Here is a 16,737-nt window from a genome sequence, read left to right as displayed (position 1 = left end):
TCTTCAGCAAGCTTTATTTTGTTTGAATCAAGCAAAAGGAGTCAACAGGGAACTAAGCCTCTCCAAAAGGCTGACTTGAAAAGGGAAGCAAGGCTAGGGCTTATATGGGTTTGGTGGAGACAACAGAGTAATGAGTATTTAGTGGACTTCTTTCAAGGGGTGGGCACTTCTCAGAATGGTGCATGTTAATTAGATGGTGCACACATCTGGAATACAAGATGGAACCCGCTGTTATTCAAGATGGAGTCCTCTCAGCAGCGCTTGGCATCACTTATTACAGGATATAGTGCAAGCATACTGATCTTCGGCACTCCATTGCACCTTCGGAGGGCTGTTGTTGTTGTTAGGTGCCGCCGAGTTGGTTCCAACTCATAGCGACCCTGCGCACAACAGAACGAAACACTGCCTGGACCCCCGCCATCCTTAAAAATTGTTGTTATGCTTGAGCTCATTGTTGCAGCCACTGTGTCAATCCACCTCATTGAGGGTCTTCCTCTTCTCTGCTTACCCTGTACTTTGCCAAACCTGATGTCCTTCTCCAGGGACTGATCCCTTCTGACAACATGTCCAAAGTATGTAAGATGCAGTCTTGCCATACTTGCTTCTAAGGAGCATTCTGGTTTTACTTCTTTCAAGACAGATTTGTTTGTTCTCTTGGCAGTCCATGGTATGTTCAATATTCTTCGCCGATACCACAATTCAAAGATGTCAATTCTTCGGTCTTCTTATTCATTGTCCACCTTTCACATGCATATGATGCAATTGAAAATACCATGGCTTGGGTCAGGCACACCTTAGTCTTTAAGGTGACATCTTTGGTTTTCAACACTTTAAAGAGGTCCCTTGCAGCAGATTTACCCAATGCAATGCGTCTTTTGATATCTTGACTGCTGCTTCCATGGGTGTTGATTGTGGATCCAGGTAAAATGAAATCCTTGACAACGTCAATCTGTTCTCCGTTTATCATGACGTGGTACATTGGTCCAGTTGTGAGGATTTTTGTTTTCTTTATGTTGAGGTGCAATCCATACTGAAGGCTGTGGTCTTTGATCTTCATTAGTAAGTGCTTCAAGTCCTTTTCGCTTTCAGCAAGCAAGGTTGTATCTGCATAACGCAGGCTGTTAATGACTCTTCCTCCAATCCTGGTGCCCCATTTTTCTTCATATAGTCCAGCTTCTCAGATTAATCCGAGAATCAGAGGGCTAAGGAGGGTTAAACAGTGGTCACACTTTGTTCTGCATGTGTGGTGTGCGTGCAGGAGCCTGTAAAGGGGGAAAGGACTAGAAGAACACTAAGAAGGAGATAATAATTCACCTATTGTTTCAACCTTACCTCATGTAGACAGGGTGTGGTTCCTTTTTACCCAACTTCTAGATGGTAATCTTTTAACAGCTCTTTTGTTCCAGCAGAGTTAACCCTATCTGTCTCAGGAAGAGGCCCAGTGTTTTCCTCTTTTCTTTTCCTTTGGATGTGGGGAGTCAAATATTCTTCCTGACAAGACCCCTGGTCTAATTTTGCATGAAATCATACAAGTGAGGTCATAACAATGTAACATATCACTTTGCAAAGTATGTTTGCATGCATTAGTGCATTTCACCTTCAAAACAACACCACAAGTTGTTGTTTTTCTTTTATATCCATTTGCAGATGGAATTCCCAGAAAACACTGGGCAGGAAGCTGGGAGATGGGGCTCTACTGCCTTGTATTGTCCCTGAAGGGCTAGACTTTAGTCATTTAGACATTGTCAGGGGGCAAGAGATAAGAGGATAAAAGGAGGAAGAGGAAAAAAAGTAGCAAAGGGGAGCTAAGCCAACAGTGCATAGTGGATGTGTCCAAAATTAGGGTCCATGATTGTGGAGGCAGAAGGGTTAACTACAGTAACTGAAGCAAACTTCCAGGCCTCTAGGGTAAAGACAACTGAGAAGGAGCTTTGCAGGCTATGAGTGGAACGAGAACCCCCAGTTTCTGTGTTGCCTTTGAAGGCATAGGTTGTTGCAGCCTTCTGTGTGAGTATGAAGGGTGGGTTGGGCAGTCATGAGTGCTGCACCTTTCAGTAGTTGCCAGTGGTGACTGCACAGGACATCCTTACTCTGGGTGATGGTCATTTGCCCTGACCTCAGCTGACCTTGAAAGTATAGGTCATCTATATGTGTGGCAGTGGGTCTGGGGGACGGTAACACAAGAAAAATCATCTGAATGACTCTAATATGCATGAAAAAAAGAAAAATCCTGAAGGGATGCTCTCTAGATACAAGTATGCAAATTCATGCCATTCAGTATTTACACTGAACAACAACCAAACCCTTTGTGTTGTCATTGAGTTGATTCTGACTCATAGAGACCCTGTAGGGTAGAATATAATTGCCCATAGGGTTTCCAAGGCTGTAATCTTTATGGGGAGGCCTGGTGGTGCAGCAGTTAAGCATTTGGCTGCTAACCAAAAGATTGGCAGTTTGAATCCACCAGCTGCTCCTTGGAAACCCTATAGGGTCACTATGAGTTGGAATTGACTCAACCACAACAGGTTTGTTTGTTTTTGTAATCTACGGAAGCAAAATTGCCACATCTTTCTCCCAAAGAGCAGCTGGTGGGTTCGAACCACTGACCTTTCAGTTAGCAGCCAAGCACTTAACCACTGTGCCACTAAGGCTCCTTTATGCACTTACAGAACCCACTTAATGTCAGAGAGAGCGTTTGTCATGCAGTCACAACCCGTTGTCCCAGCATCGAGAGAGATCAGATTGTTTAGTATATGCTGTTAGGCAACATGTTAGGAATAGTTTAGAACTGAACTTTACAGTGATCATTTCAAAGGGTTAATCTTCAGTTGTCCAGAATAACACAATACCAAGGGCTTTGCTAACAACGCTCGTACCTAATGTATTATCAGTGTTATGTACTGAGTCCACTCTAACCTAACCTCATAGATGACTTTTAACTTGTAAAAAACGTGACCAAGTAGAGTTGAAATGTGTTTTGTTTACTATCCAGTGTTTTACATTGGCCTTTAAATAATCATTAAATGTGATGTTTTTAATAGTGTTGTTTATTAACAGATTATATAGAAATTACTTAATCACATGAGAATTAAATTGCCTCTCCTCTAATAGGGAAGGAATCTCTAGTTAAGTTGAGATGAATAACACAATGATCCTAATAGGTTAATATTTTAATAATATTTTGGTTAATCTGCCAGAGAAAATTCTTCAACGAGTAAATGAGGTATATAATGAGAATCTGTAACAGTGCAGGCAGAGAACGGGCTGTACTGAAAGCTGTTGACTGGAGGAAGCACTGTGTTAAAAAAAAAATTGAAACTAGACAAATTCAAAAGATTTTGATAAAGTGGATTTTCATTAAGTCTAAGCACTCTCTCAGCCTGTGGCTGTCTAATATCCAGTGCTGATATTGTGTCACGTGGGGCTACTTTCTTTTTAGAGAGGATGCAGTTTTTGTTTTGAGAGCAGTGAACCCTGTTAGCATTGTATCTTGCCTCTTTGCCTGTTTTAATTGTTCCAGTTTGAAAGCAAAGAAGCCTAAAGTATCCATCATCCCCTAGTTTCTGAACTTTCCACTTCACAGGGCACTTTCATAATATATTCCTGCTGAGCTGAATTATGTAAATTATTTTTTGAAGTTAGGATATCTTATGTCCTTTGAAAATCTAATTTTATAGAACACAATTTTTGAATGATAAAACCTCAGAATATGATTTTTTTTTTGAGAAAGGAAAAAGTAACCAAAATAATGAATGCAAAAAAGTCTCATTCTTAAATTCCTGTTTATTTTTATCTCTTGCAGAAAATTACGGTTAGTTGATATAGAAGAATTTCACAATCGCCAGGATGCACTGGAGCTGTCGAATTTTCAGAGCATTGTCATGAAGCACATGGAATCTGCCAAAGAGGCTCTACTTAAAACGTAAGGTTTTGAAGTTTCATGTAGTTGTTGTATGCCGAGTCAATTCTGACTCACTCACAGCGACCCCACAGGACAGTAGAACTGCTCATAGAGTTTCCTAGGCAGCAGTCTTTACCGTACCAGATCACCAGGCCTTTTTTTCCACAGATTGGCTAATGGACTTGAACCACTGACCTTTTAGTTAGAGAATGGTTCAGTTAACCATTACATTACTTTACACCACCAGGGCTCCTTGAAATTTCACGTGTTGTTATTGCGTACTGTCAGGTCGATTCCGACTCACAGAGACTCTATAGAACAGAGTAGAGCTGCCCCGTAGGGTTTCCAAGGCTGTAATCTTTACAGAAGCGGATTGCTACATCATTCTTCCATGGAGCAGCTGGTGGGTTTCAACTGCTGACCTTTTGGTTAGCAGCTGAGCACTTAACCGCTGTGCCACCAGTGTAAGGATATATAAATTTAAAAAGGGGACGGGAAAGATACTGAATTTTAACTGCTTTTAGAAAATCCTGTTTTAATAATTTTTTATTTTTCTGCTTGAGAGTTTAAGATAATGTCTTTAACTGCCTTGGTCTGTAATATCTGTCCAGATGATGTACACAGCATAGATTTTCTAGAAAGTAAAAGGATCGTAATCAATGGTAGCCATTCCTCAGTGTCTGGTTTCCATCTCTGCTTTGGGGATGGGTACCTGGGGGCATGCAAGAAGCCTAAGAAGCTTTGGAAGCATTACCAAACCAATCTTTCACCAGGTATTTGTTTAGTATCTACCATTAATACATACAGGTCATTGGGCCTTTTTCATTTTGTTTTTGAGTGGGGGATGCAGAAGAGTTTAAAGAATGATTAGGAGGGAAAAGTATATTCTTTAAAGGAATTTACAATCTCATTGGGAGACTAGACTTATTGGATGACAAACATCTCCTTGATTTGGCCCTTCAGAATGGAATAGTCACATAAGATAATTATTAGTGCATATGCTAGAAAATTTGCTCTGAAACGATATGGGAAAGTTGTCTCCAGCATGGACCACTTTGTTATTATAAATAAGACATTAAAATACAATCAAGTTTAAGAGAACAGTAGACATAAAACTTCAGGCTTACCTTCATGATTTCTAAAAATTTCTTGGAAATGTATCTCTGTAGTTTAAGATGGTGTCTTTATTTTTTTTTTCTTCTCCAATATGTTGAATCAAATTCTTTGTCTGACATTACGTAAAAGAACTTTGTTATTGAATATTTCTGCACACCGTTTGCACCACCCAGTGACCTGATTATTTCATTAACATTAAAAAAGAGAGAAAAAGGCAGAGATATAAAGAGAAGAAAAAGACCCTGAGAACAGAATAAGAATACATTCTCTTGAACTGTAACTTTAAGGGCATACCCCAGGAATAACCCTGGGAAGAAAAGCCTGGCGATCTGATTCCAAAAGGTCACAGCCTTGAAAACCCTGCACACGTTCTACTCTGCACACACGAGGTTGCCATGAATCAGAATTGATTCCTATTCATGGCAACTAGTGTGTGTGTCATTTAATCTCTATTATAGGTAGTGAAATGATTAAATATATTAGCCTTTCCTACCCCATCTACTTGTTATCCTACTTCCATTTCAGATTTTTTTCTCAGGGCCCTCCTGATTATCATTTCTATCTAGTCGTTAGTGAAATTGCCGTCTTCATTATAAAATCCTTCTCTATTACTTAGATGGAAATTGATATCTCCATTCTTTGACTTCACATCTGTTTTTCTGCCAAGACACATTTCCTCTATGATTGTAGGAGAGGAGAAAAGATGTCATATCTTTTTATGTCTCCCACAACACTGTTCCTACCAAATACGAAGTAGACACTCAACACATTTGCTGTCAGGATGGTAAATAGATGTAAAACTTAGATCTTCTGTCTTGGAACATTCAGGCAACTCCTGATTGTTATATTGACCCTTCCTCTATTGAAAGCAAAATGTGTTAATTCTCATGAAGGAAAAGACTAATATCCCTGAATTCTGTGGTGTCGACAGTGGCTTTATAAACTGAAAACTTCACTTGTTGTCATCATGTTGCACCTATATTTGAAATTTCACTATTAAGCTTTTATTATGAGGATATGTACACATTTGAAACTTTGTTTTGAATCAGCCACTCTTTCAAGGTATCACATTAAAGGGAATAAGAAAATAAAATACATGATTTTGTTCAGTTGTGTCTTGCTTTCAGGTCATTGTGGTACAGACAGAATAGCATAAAATAAGCCCTCCCTCAGTTTAGCTTTAAACTCACAAATACAGCTCCTGAAGAACATTTAGGAGACTGGGAAGGAGTATTTCTTAATATCCGAGAAAGTTTGTTCTACATTTCTACAAAAAGTGCAGGAGTCATAGGAGTTAGATTTGCGTCTTTCTCACTGCATCACGTTGTTGAGTCATTTTCTATTGGCTATGATTTAAACTTTCGTTTCCTAGGAGCAGTGAAATATGCTAGTGCTTACATTTTAGAGAGTGGATAATGTCATTTAGCAATATAGCTCTCCGTGAAGACCTTTGAATGTCCAGAAATTACTGTTAAGGCTTACTGTAAGAGGAGTAATTCACAGCAAGTATTAACTTTTAAAAGTCTTTTGTTCTTTCAAGGTGGTTTCCAGAAGTGCAGAATATTTATTACCAAGGTAATAAAAAAAAGCAATTGCCAACTGGTGACAGCAGTGCCAAATTGGAATCTTTTTTCAACTGTGCTGCTACACTTATGACTTTACAGCTGCAGGACCTCACTTTGGTCTCCATGCAAGATTTCACAGACTTAATTGCACAACCCCCAGTAAGTATGGTTCAGTTACACCAGTATGCATTTATGAATATACTTATTTTCATTTCTTCAGAGAGGAAAATATCTTTACCAGTGGAGGAGCAGAAAGTTTCTCTTTAGACCTATCACGCTCATCTGTTAAAAAAGATTAGTGTCAATCTGCATGTTTAGGATATGTGATTATCATCATATTAGGTAAGGATTAGTACAAATAAGTGAAAATTCCCATAACACAAAAATTTAGGCCATGGTGGCTGGGGAAGTTTCCACAAAGAGCCCTTTCTCTCACTGGAAGGCAGTCCTGGTTGCTGTGTAAGCAGGGCCTTGGAATTTGAATGTTCTCCTCTTGGTCTTTCTTTCTTACATGATTCTAGAATTTCGCTGCTCTGAACATCTTCCTTCATCTGGGACCTTGACCTAACATTTGATCTGTAGGCCCAGTGGATACTAGATATCAACAAATCTAGTTGGGAATCACTCTTGTCCTTCTTAATAGAGCCTCTTGTGAGCTCGTAGTAGAGTCAGAGGTCCTCCAACTTCCTGAGGAGAAAGGATAACCACCATCAGCTCTAAGTTGATTCCTGTGAGGTGGAGGTCTAACATATCTGCACTGTTCAACCTTTTTTACAAATTCTGACATCAGCCGTCCCCCCAAGGCACTCTCTACTTCTCTGTTGGGTTTGATAATTTGTTGCAATGAGCACACAGAAGTCACAGACCATACTCACAATTGGGGCATTCATTAGGGAAGTAATAGTTTACAACTCAGGATCAGGATCAGCTTGGAAATAACTGGATATAACGCAGAAGACAGAGTACAGTGCTTCAGTCAGGACAGCTTCCAACCAAGACAGCTCCCAGTTCCTTCTTAGCCGTGCCCATAGACAGGCCCTTTGCTCGGGCCTACTGTCACTGTGCCCTTAGCTTGGGCCTCTGTCCTGCTCAAGTAAGTGTTATAGCTCTTTTGCTCCACTGATAAGTGTTCGGAGGCACCCACTCTGCCAGGAAGCCTCCTACCTGAAGGTGCTCAGCTTTCTCTCACTCCGTGGGTCAGTGAGCCTACTACAGCCACCTCAAGCCGGTCTCCTGGTTCTCACCACTCATACCATCTTGTACCATCCTGTGCTGTCTGTAGTGTTACAGCTCTCCCTCTGTCTCCTGGGTATAGGAGGTTTGCAGTGCAGGGACCCCAGGTCCAAAGGATGCATTCCTTTCTCGGCTCTTCTTCTTGATGGTAGTGAGGTACCATTTCAGCCTCTGTGGGACTGGCCCTTTTAAGTCTCGTAGGATGGCAAAACTGACTAATCCCCCTGGCAGGCCAGAGCCACCTAGTTTACATAGTAATTGACCAATCCCTGCAAGGATTTTACATACCTTATTTATATAGTAGACTAACCAATCCCTTTGCAAGACTGTGGCCTAGCAAATCATCTTAGCAGAACTACAAACTCAGGTCCATAATGGCCATATATAAAGAAACCCACTGCCCTATACCTCCCTTGGCCTAGCTATCAAGGGCATAGAAGGAAGGGTGAGTACTGGAATACGTGTCCTCCTTTGTCTGATACAATTCTTATTTATTTGTTTATTTTTCTAGGATTCTGTCAGAGCCTATGAACATCCAGGGTTCATCATGAGGCTGGTTCTTGATAACGACGCCATTAAGTTTGAGCCTGAGTTTAGTGACTATAGAGATATCCTTGTAAATGTTTATGATGTCATGATTAAGGCTGTCAGTTTTGTGCCAAGAGTTGAGACAAAATTATATTCCAAGTGGGTAAGTCACCAGCATATTCTGATTGCTTGAGTTTGCATAACGTTAATCACTTCAAAAACTTCTAGACGTTATAGACACGTACCTTGTGCTCTGCAGAATATAAATGGTCTAGTGACTGGTTTATGAGGAAGTTTTGTTTAAAAAAAAAAGCTCTTTTCCTATTAGCTTCTCTTATAATATACCTACTTTCCCAGTCTGGTCTTCTACTGGACTCAACTGAAAGCTTTCTGAGCAGGAATTAAAGTTGGGATACAGTTTGAAGCAGTCAATGAGTGTTTTCTGTAGCACTTGTACCCTGCTGTAGACCCCCATTGTGCTTTCCCAGCTCTGAACAGATGGTGTCCAGTTGATTACCCTCCAAATACTCCTTTTTCAAAACTGGTGAGCTCCGGTCTCCATACTTTCAACTCATAGGTTCTATCTTCCCCTCTTTTCTCTTTTGCCAAATATTTTAACAACAGCTATCCTGAACTATGACATTGTAGCTGGAGTCATTGCATTGTAAAATATGATATAACCATGTCTGAAAATTCCTTAAATTATAAGATTTTCAAGCTTTATAGGTCCATTTAATAGCTTATATCTTCCTTTTCTATTTTTTAAAATATTTCAGGAATATTTTACACATACAAAAGTGTACAGGAGACTAGCATATGAAGTTTAAGAAATAGTAATAAAATTAATGTACCTACAATCGTATACTGATACCCTTAAACCTGCCCCTACCCCCATTGCCACTCCCTGTTCACATCCTTCTTCTTCCCTTCCAACCCTCTAATACAAGAATCAATGTCCTGAATTTTGTGTAATTCTTGATTTTTGAAAATAGACTTACCACATGTTTATAGATCCTTAAAAAAAAATTGTTTAGTTTTTCCATATCATCGTATAAACGGAGTCCTGTGTAATCTTTTGTGACCTACTTTTTTTCACTTAACAGTATAATTGAAAGTATCTACTTTGAGGGTATTATCCTCAATTATTCTTTTCACTGGGTTTCTGAGTTTTTTTATTATTTGATTTTCATTTTATATGAATTCCACTAGGTTCTTTTTCAAATAGGTGTAGTTATTTTTAATAGCCTCTTGATCTTAGTCATATAGTCATTGTTCTTATATTTCTTTTTAGAAATATTAAATATTTTTAATATCTTTTATCAATAAACATAATATCTGCAGCCTTTGCAGATCTGATTACATACACTGTTTGCTGACTTCTGCTCCTGGTGGTTTATTTCTCTGGGTATTTTTACTTTTTTATTAGGGGCTTATCATGTAAGACTTTAATACAGAGAAGTCTTGGGTTTAAGTTAAGTCTCTGGGATTTGACTCTTCTCTTGCCAGGTACTCTGGAGGCTCTTGCAGACCAAGGACCATTTTAAACTAATTTTTTATTGTCAAAGGGTTGTATGGACAATGCTGGTAGTGTGAATACTGGCCCAGACCTGTATGAGAGTAGGCTTGTGGTTATGCGTTATTAAGAGAAACATCTTTTTTTTTTTTTTTTTTTCTTCACTGAGAAACAAGGCCAAGACTGGACAATTTTTTTTTTTTTTTTTACCGTTTTTCTTTGTGGGGCCCTGCCCTATTCAAAAGTTCCGTCACCATTCAGTAGTCTTGGCTTTATGGGAGGTGTCAGTTATGACTCATCATTTACACTTTCCTCACACACATACACCCCCCTGACCATAGGCTGCCAGCAATCCATGGGATCCCTAGGACAGCTGTTACTTCCGCACAAAATTACCTTTCTCAAGTGATGCTTTCTTTAATTTTGGTTCCTTAGACTTGCCTTTCTAAGCATTATAAAGCCATTTTTTAAAAATCATTTTCCCTGCATATTTAATGTCTTTTGAACTAGGTTGCTGTTTTTAGAATATCTATTCCTAGAATTGTCATAAATGGAGGTTTCAAGAAACTTACTGTTTATCTTGCCCTCTGTTTAATTCCAATTCATCTATTGTATTCTATTCTGTTCAACTCAGACCCTGCCTCTTTTCAAGAATGATCGGAGGTAGTTTATGAACCAGACAAATACAGTAAGTTAATAAGATAAGAGTTAAGAGATAGAACTTTGTTAAATGGAGAAAAGAAACTATTATAATCATCCAAGGTGCTTTGGTTTTATGGGTATAAAACATAGTTCTAAGCTCCCTGGTTTTTGAAGTAAAGAGGAAAATATGGCAAGTTGTGCCCAGTTGTCCTTAATTAAGATTTAAAAGCTTAATTTATACAGTTCTGGGAGAGAACAGTATCTTTTCTGCTATCCAATTTTGAAAGATTGGTCTGATATACGGCATTAAATATGAGGAAATGGTTCCAAAGTCCTATCAGCAGGACCTGGAGACATTTTAAAAATATAAATTCCAGGAATCCCTGCCCCACTTACCCTCCTCTGTCCACTGCACCTTCCCCCAAGGAAGCACTTTTACTGACAGAACTAGGACTCAGAAATCAGGACTGGCGGAATATCCCTAGATGATCCTGGCAGTCAGTCAGGTTTGGAAACAAGTGCTATGTAGGGTACTTTGATTAAGATATTTGAACTTGGTCTCAATGATCTTTGAGAGCAATTATAGAAGTATCAATCTTTGATAGAAACTGAAAAGGAAATTAAAATGCACTTTTTTTTTTTTAATGGACGGCAAACCTGCAAGTGGCTAAGGTGCTGTGAGCCTAAGCATGTCACTGTCTCATGATCTAATTTGATAGACTTTAGAACATCGGAAGGGTCGAATGGATACACGTCTCATAAGAAATATAATTTCTTTTAATCTTGGTAGGATCAGATTAGAATTCACATCAAAATTGTACTTTCTAATATAGTTTTGAAGTTCAGGTATCTAAGTCTCCTTCTGAAGACAGGTCTGTAGGCTTTAGAAATCAGACAGGCAGTTAACAAAATTAAGAAAGATCTGTAATGAATATTAATGACCCTCACATGAGATCCAATAATTTCACAGTACATACGGTACACAATATAGATTGCTTTATCCTGATGTTCTTTTTCAGCAAAGGAGATAGCAAGCATCCACTGAGCCAAGGGTCAAAGTGGTGGTGATGGTAGCAGCAGGGGTGTTGGGGATCATTAATGTTCTCACCAAGGATCAGTTCTAAGCAACCTGATGTCCTAAAGTGACCACTAGAGGGCATAGTGGTCCAGTGAATGCTGGATAACTGAGCAAATTTGCCAGTTTTCAAAAAAATTCTTTGATCTTATTAATTTTAATGCTGAAAAATGTCCACTAAAGACATGATTTTTGTTTGCCACAATTAAAAATCCCTTCTTCTGTATAGCAGATAGGCCATATGTATTTTTAAGAATAACTTGGTTCAGGATAATAAACCATGTAACCAAACCAAACCAAACCCAGTGCCGTCGAGTATATTCCGACTCATAGTGACCCTATAGACAGAATAGAACTGCCCTGTAGAGTTTCCAAGGACTGCCTGGTGGATTCGAACTGCCAACCCTTTGGTTAGCAGCCGTAGCACTTAACCACTACGCCACCAGGGTTCCCATAAAGCACATAGGCACATTTATACCAGTTGCTGTCAAGTTGGTTCTGACTCATGGTGACCACCTGTGTGTCAGAGTAGAACTGTGCTCTGTAGGGTTTTCAGTGGCTGATTTTTTGGAAGTAGGTCACCAGGTCTTTCTTCTGAGGTGCCTCTGGGTAGATTTGAAACTTCAATCTTTTGGTTAGCAGCCTAGTCCATTAACTGTTTGCACCACTCATTTACCTGTCCCCTTTTTTGGAATGAGAAGGAGGCAGGCTGATAAGATTTGTGTGCTTATTTAATATTGTTGTCTAATCTGTTCTTGCCCACCATTATCCCTATGGTGATAAACCAGAAAACCCAACGCATTGCCACTGAGTTGACTCTGACTCTTAGCGACTCTGTAGGGTAGAGTAGAACTGTCCCATAGGGTTTCTGAGGCTGTAAATCTCTACAGCAGACCGCCACGTCTTTCTCCTGTAGAGCAGCTAGTGGGTTCCAACTGCCGACCTTTTGGTTAACAGCTGAGCGCTATCCATTGCGCCACCAGAGCTTCCCCATAGTGATAGCAGAGTGCAGATTTTACACCTAGCGAGTTTAGTCTGCTCCAGTTCACAGAATCAAAGGTCAATGAATGAGTAAACAATCTTTGTTCTCTTCAAGGTGAAAAAATACAAGGATCAAAGAGTGTGATGATTGGACATTGAGCTTATTTGTTTTTTAATCACGTACAATGCAAGCGCTACCTTATGAAGCTAGCACGTACTGTTGCACACATAAAATGTGGGTTTTGCCGTTTTCACATTCTGAATCTTGTGTATATTTGCAAGTGACTTGACTTTCATTCATGCAGAAAAAACGAACCTAAGTAGCCTTGAAGAAAAAGACTAGGAAACCTAGGTATTTAAAATACTGCTGTGATTAGGCTGAATCAGAGCAGTTATTTATCAAAGGCATCTTTCTATAGATTTGAGATTAGGAAAACAAAAAGACCTTGTGAATTTTTTTTTTTTTTTAAAGATAACGTAGTAAGATTGGCATTTTTACAAAGATGAGTGATATGGTTAACTTACATATAGGGCATTTTTAGTAACTAGTCTTCCCCTCCCTTGTGTAGGAGAGTAAATCTAAGCGAACAACCTTGAAGCCGGTAATTCTGAGTGAAATTGTCGATGCTCACAAAGAAAAGATCAAGAAAGTGATTGAGAGAGAGAGTATGGCACCTACTGAGCACCTCAGGCTCTATGACAAGTATGAATTTTTGGTTAACAAAAAAGCTGAGCAAGATGTCGATGCATTCCTTGCAGAAAATCGTAGTTATGAGAAAATAATAGATGAAATTCGCAAATACCAACAACTAGTGGAGGAAATACAGTACACATCGAGAAAGGTAAATAACCCCAGTTTTGTACAGTGGTTATCTGGAACTAATGATCTTTTCCTAGTTTTTTTAGCATTTGTTTTTAGTACCTCCAGTGAAAGAATTAGACCATTACTATGAACAGGAAAAAAATATTTATTGAGACTCTGATATGTGCCAAGCATTGTGATACATAGATAGCTGTCATTGAATCTACTCTGACACATGGTGACCCCATGTACAAACAGAACAAGATGCTTTCTGGTCCTGCATGTTCAAGACCATCTTTATGGCTATTATGGATTGAATTACGTCCCCCAAAAATATGTGCTGTAAATCCTAATCTCTGTTCCCCTGGTTTAATCCCATTTGAGGGTGGGTTGTCTTTGTTATGTTAATGAGGCAGAATTAGTGTAGAATGTCTTGAGACAATCTCTTTTGAGATACAAAAGAGATTAAATAAGCAAGTGAGTTATCAGAGATGGAGTAAGATGGATGCCAAGACACATGGAGATTTCCAAGGAACCAGGAAGCAGAAGCCAAAGAGACAAGGACCTTCCTCCAGATCCAGCAGAGAGAGAAAGCCTTCCCCTAGAGCTGTCATGCTGAATTTGGACTCCTAGCCTCTTAAGCTGTGAGAAAATAAATTTCTGTTTGTTGAAGCCAGTCACTTGTGGTATTTGTTATAGCAGCATTAGATAACTAAAACAACGGCTACTATGTCAATCCATCTCATCTAGGATTTCTGTCACCCTTGTTGGCCCTTCACTTCACCAAATATGATGTTCCTCTCCAGCAACTGTTCCCTCCTGATGACACATCCAAAGCAAGCGAGTTGGACTTGGTTCTGTTGTGACCCATAAGGTTTTCATTGGCTAATTTTCAGAAAGAGCTTGCCAGGCCTTTTTTCCTACTGTCTTAGTCTGGAAGCTCTGCTGAAACCTGTCCATTATGGGTGACCCGATTTGTATCTGAAACATCAGTGGCATAGCTTTCAGCATCACAGCAACGTACAAGCCACCACGGTACAACAAACTGACAGACGGTGGTGGAAGTACTGTGAAACCTGTGAGAGCCAGAACTCGATGGGACTGCTTTGTTGTTCTGAGTCCCACAAGCTTTCTGCCTTTGACAGGGTGCGGTTTTACCACTTTTCTTTCACTCTCTGTTAGTGCCAAATATTTGAGTTTTCCTTATTTAACAGGTTTCTGCTTTATACAGGCTCTAGCTTTTGCGCATTTTACTGCATTGTCATAACTCCCGGGAAAAAGGAGGCAGGCAAAACAGACATGTCTCCATGTCTCTTGTCCTTACAGAACTGATAGTCTAGTATCACAACACTAACTTTTAATTACTTCATGTAATTTTCCAAAAAAAATTTCCAAAGATATAATTTTTTTTGCTTTAGTGTTTATAAATCCTCTTGAAAATATGGTAATTGCATCAAAATGTAGTTACTTCTGTTTAGTAGGATTACTGCTAATTTAAAACATACTTCTTTTGTTCTTTTTTTTACATTCTGCAAATTTTTATCGTGAACATGTATTACTTTTTTATACAGAAAAAATATAACATTTGAAACCCATACTGTCTTTTTAGAAATAACCAAGCCCTCCAGGGTTTTTATATCCATCGTTGTCCCGAAATAGACTTGGCTTTTGGAATAACAAACCCTTTAAGAGGACTTACCCAGAAAATAATTGTGAAATATAAACGCACATTTAGAAAATCCTCCCTGTCTCATATTTTCCAAGAAAACTCTTAGATCATAAAAAAAATCAGTATTATGAGAGGCAAAATTGTGGGAACCTTTTATTTCCTTTCATGTTTATTTAAAAATTACCTTTTAACGATTATGCTGCAGACTGTTCGTTTAGGAATGTTTGAAATGCATTGTGAAGAATTAATCAGAGCTTTGGTGAAGCGATCAGATGTTCTTTGTGGAAAACTTATAGCTAAGATGTTCAGAGATCACCAGGAAGTAAACACAAGGTATTTATGTAATTTTAATTGTATTTTTATTTATTAGATAGTCTCATTAAGTGATATATGGATGAAAGCTAAACAAAATCATTATCACTTAAGGTAATGCATTATAGTAGTATCATAAATGATTCTAAAGAAAAAATGATGCCAATGCTTATTTCTGTTTGGCTTTAAGTGTTAATCTGAGATTATCAGCATTATTATTTTCACTACCGATATGCCTTTTCACTTGTCTGATTTAAGGTAGTATTAAAAAGTGTTTGCATTTCTTTTGCACAGGTCAAGTGGATGTCATCTAACTTCAGATTTTTAAATTTGTGTAATCAGTATCCAAGTAGGGTTTCAGAGTGAGTTTACACAGTGGTTGTCAGGGATCTTAAGGGACCCTCACATTTGGGACTGTATCTTACTATGATTACTCTTTAAGGCCATGGTAACTTAACTGATAACTCATTTGTTGGCTAACATGGCAATTTTTAGTAAAATTGACTCATGTTAAGTAAACTCATTAAATGTAAAGTGAAATACCTGTTTATTTAAGACAAGAAGTATAACTAGTCCTCTAAGAACTAGTACTAGTGTTGCTCCAGGAACCTCTTTTCTCGTATCAGTTGCCTGGAAAAAAAAAAAGAGAAAAAGCAAATAATCAGAATTTTTTTGATGGTCATGGTATCAGAGGAAAAATTATATAGAAATCGTTAAACAGAATATTTCAGGAAGCATAGAAACCTGAAGGAGGCTTTATTTACCTACCCTGTGTTAGGCATAAGACTAGGTAGTTGGGCTCTAAATATGAATAAAACTGTTCAAAACAGTTACAGTATGGAAGAGAAAATAAATATACAAATCAGTAAACTACAATATGAAGCGGTAAGTACTATACTAAAAAGCAAGCACGAACCACAGAAGTAGAACAGAAAGGAAATGATTCATTTTTTCACAAGGTGGAGTTTGGGAGAGATGAGGTAGATCAAGGAAGGCTGCAAAGAGGAAGTAATGTGTAGGCTTCATTTTGAAGGATGAGTAGGAGTTTGTTAGGTGAACAAAGTAGGTGAAAGAATTCCAGGTAGATAAAATAATTTGTAAAAGGTAGTGAAGTATGGAAAAGGCATGATACATTCCAAGACCTAGTAGTGGTTTATGTGCTTCTGCAGACACTGTGAGGGAGGAGAAGTCAAAGGTAAGGCTGAAGCAGGAAGCACCAGGTAAAAGAGAACTAGGGCTTTGGTAGCTTATCTAGGAACCAGAATCATCTGTCAGCTTAAAGCATCTTTTCCTCTGAAGCAGATTGCCACATCTTTCTCCTGCAGAGTGGCTGGTGAGTTCAAGCCACCAAATTTTCGGTTCACAGCTGAGTGCTTAACCACTACTACATATTTATTTTA

General features: G+C 38.7%; 1 protein-coding gene across 5 annotated transcripts in view; it reads left to right on the top strand.

The window, feature by feature from the left end:
- Nucleotides 1-16,737, top strand: part of DNAH7 (dynein axonemal heavy chain 7) — a 259,550-nt gene that overhangs the window by 32,495 nt on the left and 210,318 nt on the right. For all 5 annotated transcript variants that reach the window (XR_007517918.1, XM_049887739.1, XM_049887741.1 and 2 more), the window contains 5 exons: nucleotides 3,803-3,922; nucleotides 6,558-6,741; nucleotides 8,327-8,506; nucleotides 13,124-13,396; nucleotides 15,231-15,358. Coding sequence is in view for 4 of the 5 variants with exons in the window: in XM_049887739.1 (XP_049743696.1) it covers nucleotides 3,803-3,922; nucleotides 6,558-6,741; nucleotides 8,327-8,506; nucleotides 13,124-13,396; nucleotides 15,231-15,358 (885 nt within the window). In the remaining variant the exon portion in view is untranslated. The remainder of the gene's footprint in view (nucleotides 1-3,802; nucleotides 3,923-6,557; nucleotides 6,742-8,326; nucleotides 8,507-13,123; nucleotides 13,397-15,230; nucleotides 15,359-16,737) is intronic.

The sequence above is a fragment of the Elephas maximus genome, chromosome 6 (genome assembly GCF_024166365.1).
Source record: "Elephas maximus indicus isolate mEleMax1 chromosome 6, mEleMax1 primary haplotype, whole genome shotgun sequence".
Lineage (NCBI taxonomy): Eukaryota > Metazoa > Chordata > Mammalia > Proboscidea > Elephantidae > Elephas > Elephas maximus.
This window is presented reverse-complemented; position numbering and strand designations above follow the sequence as displayed.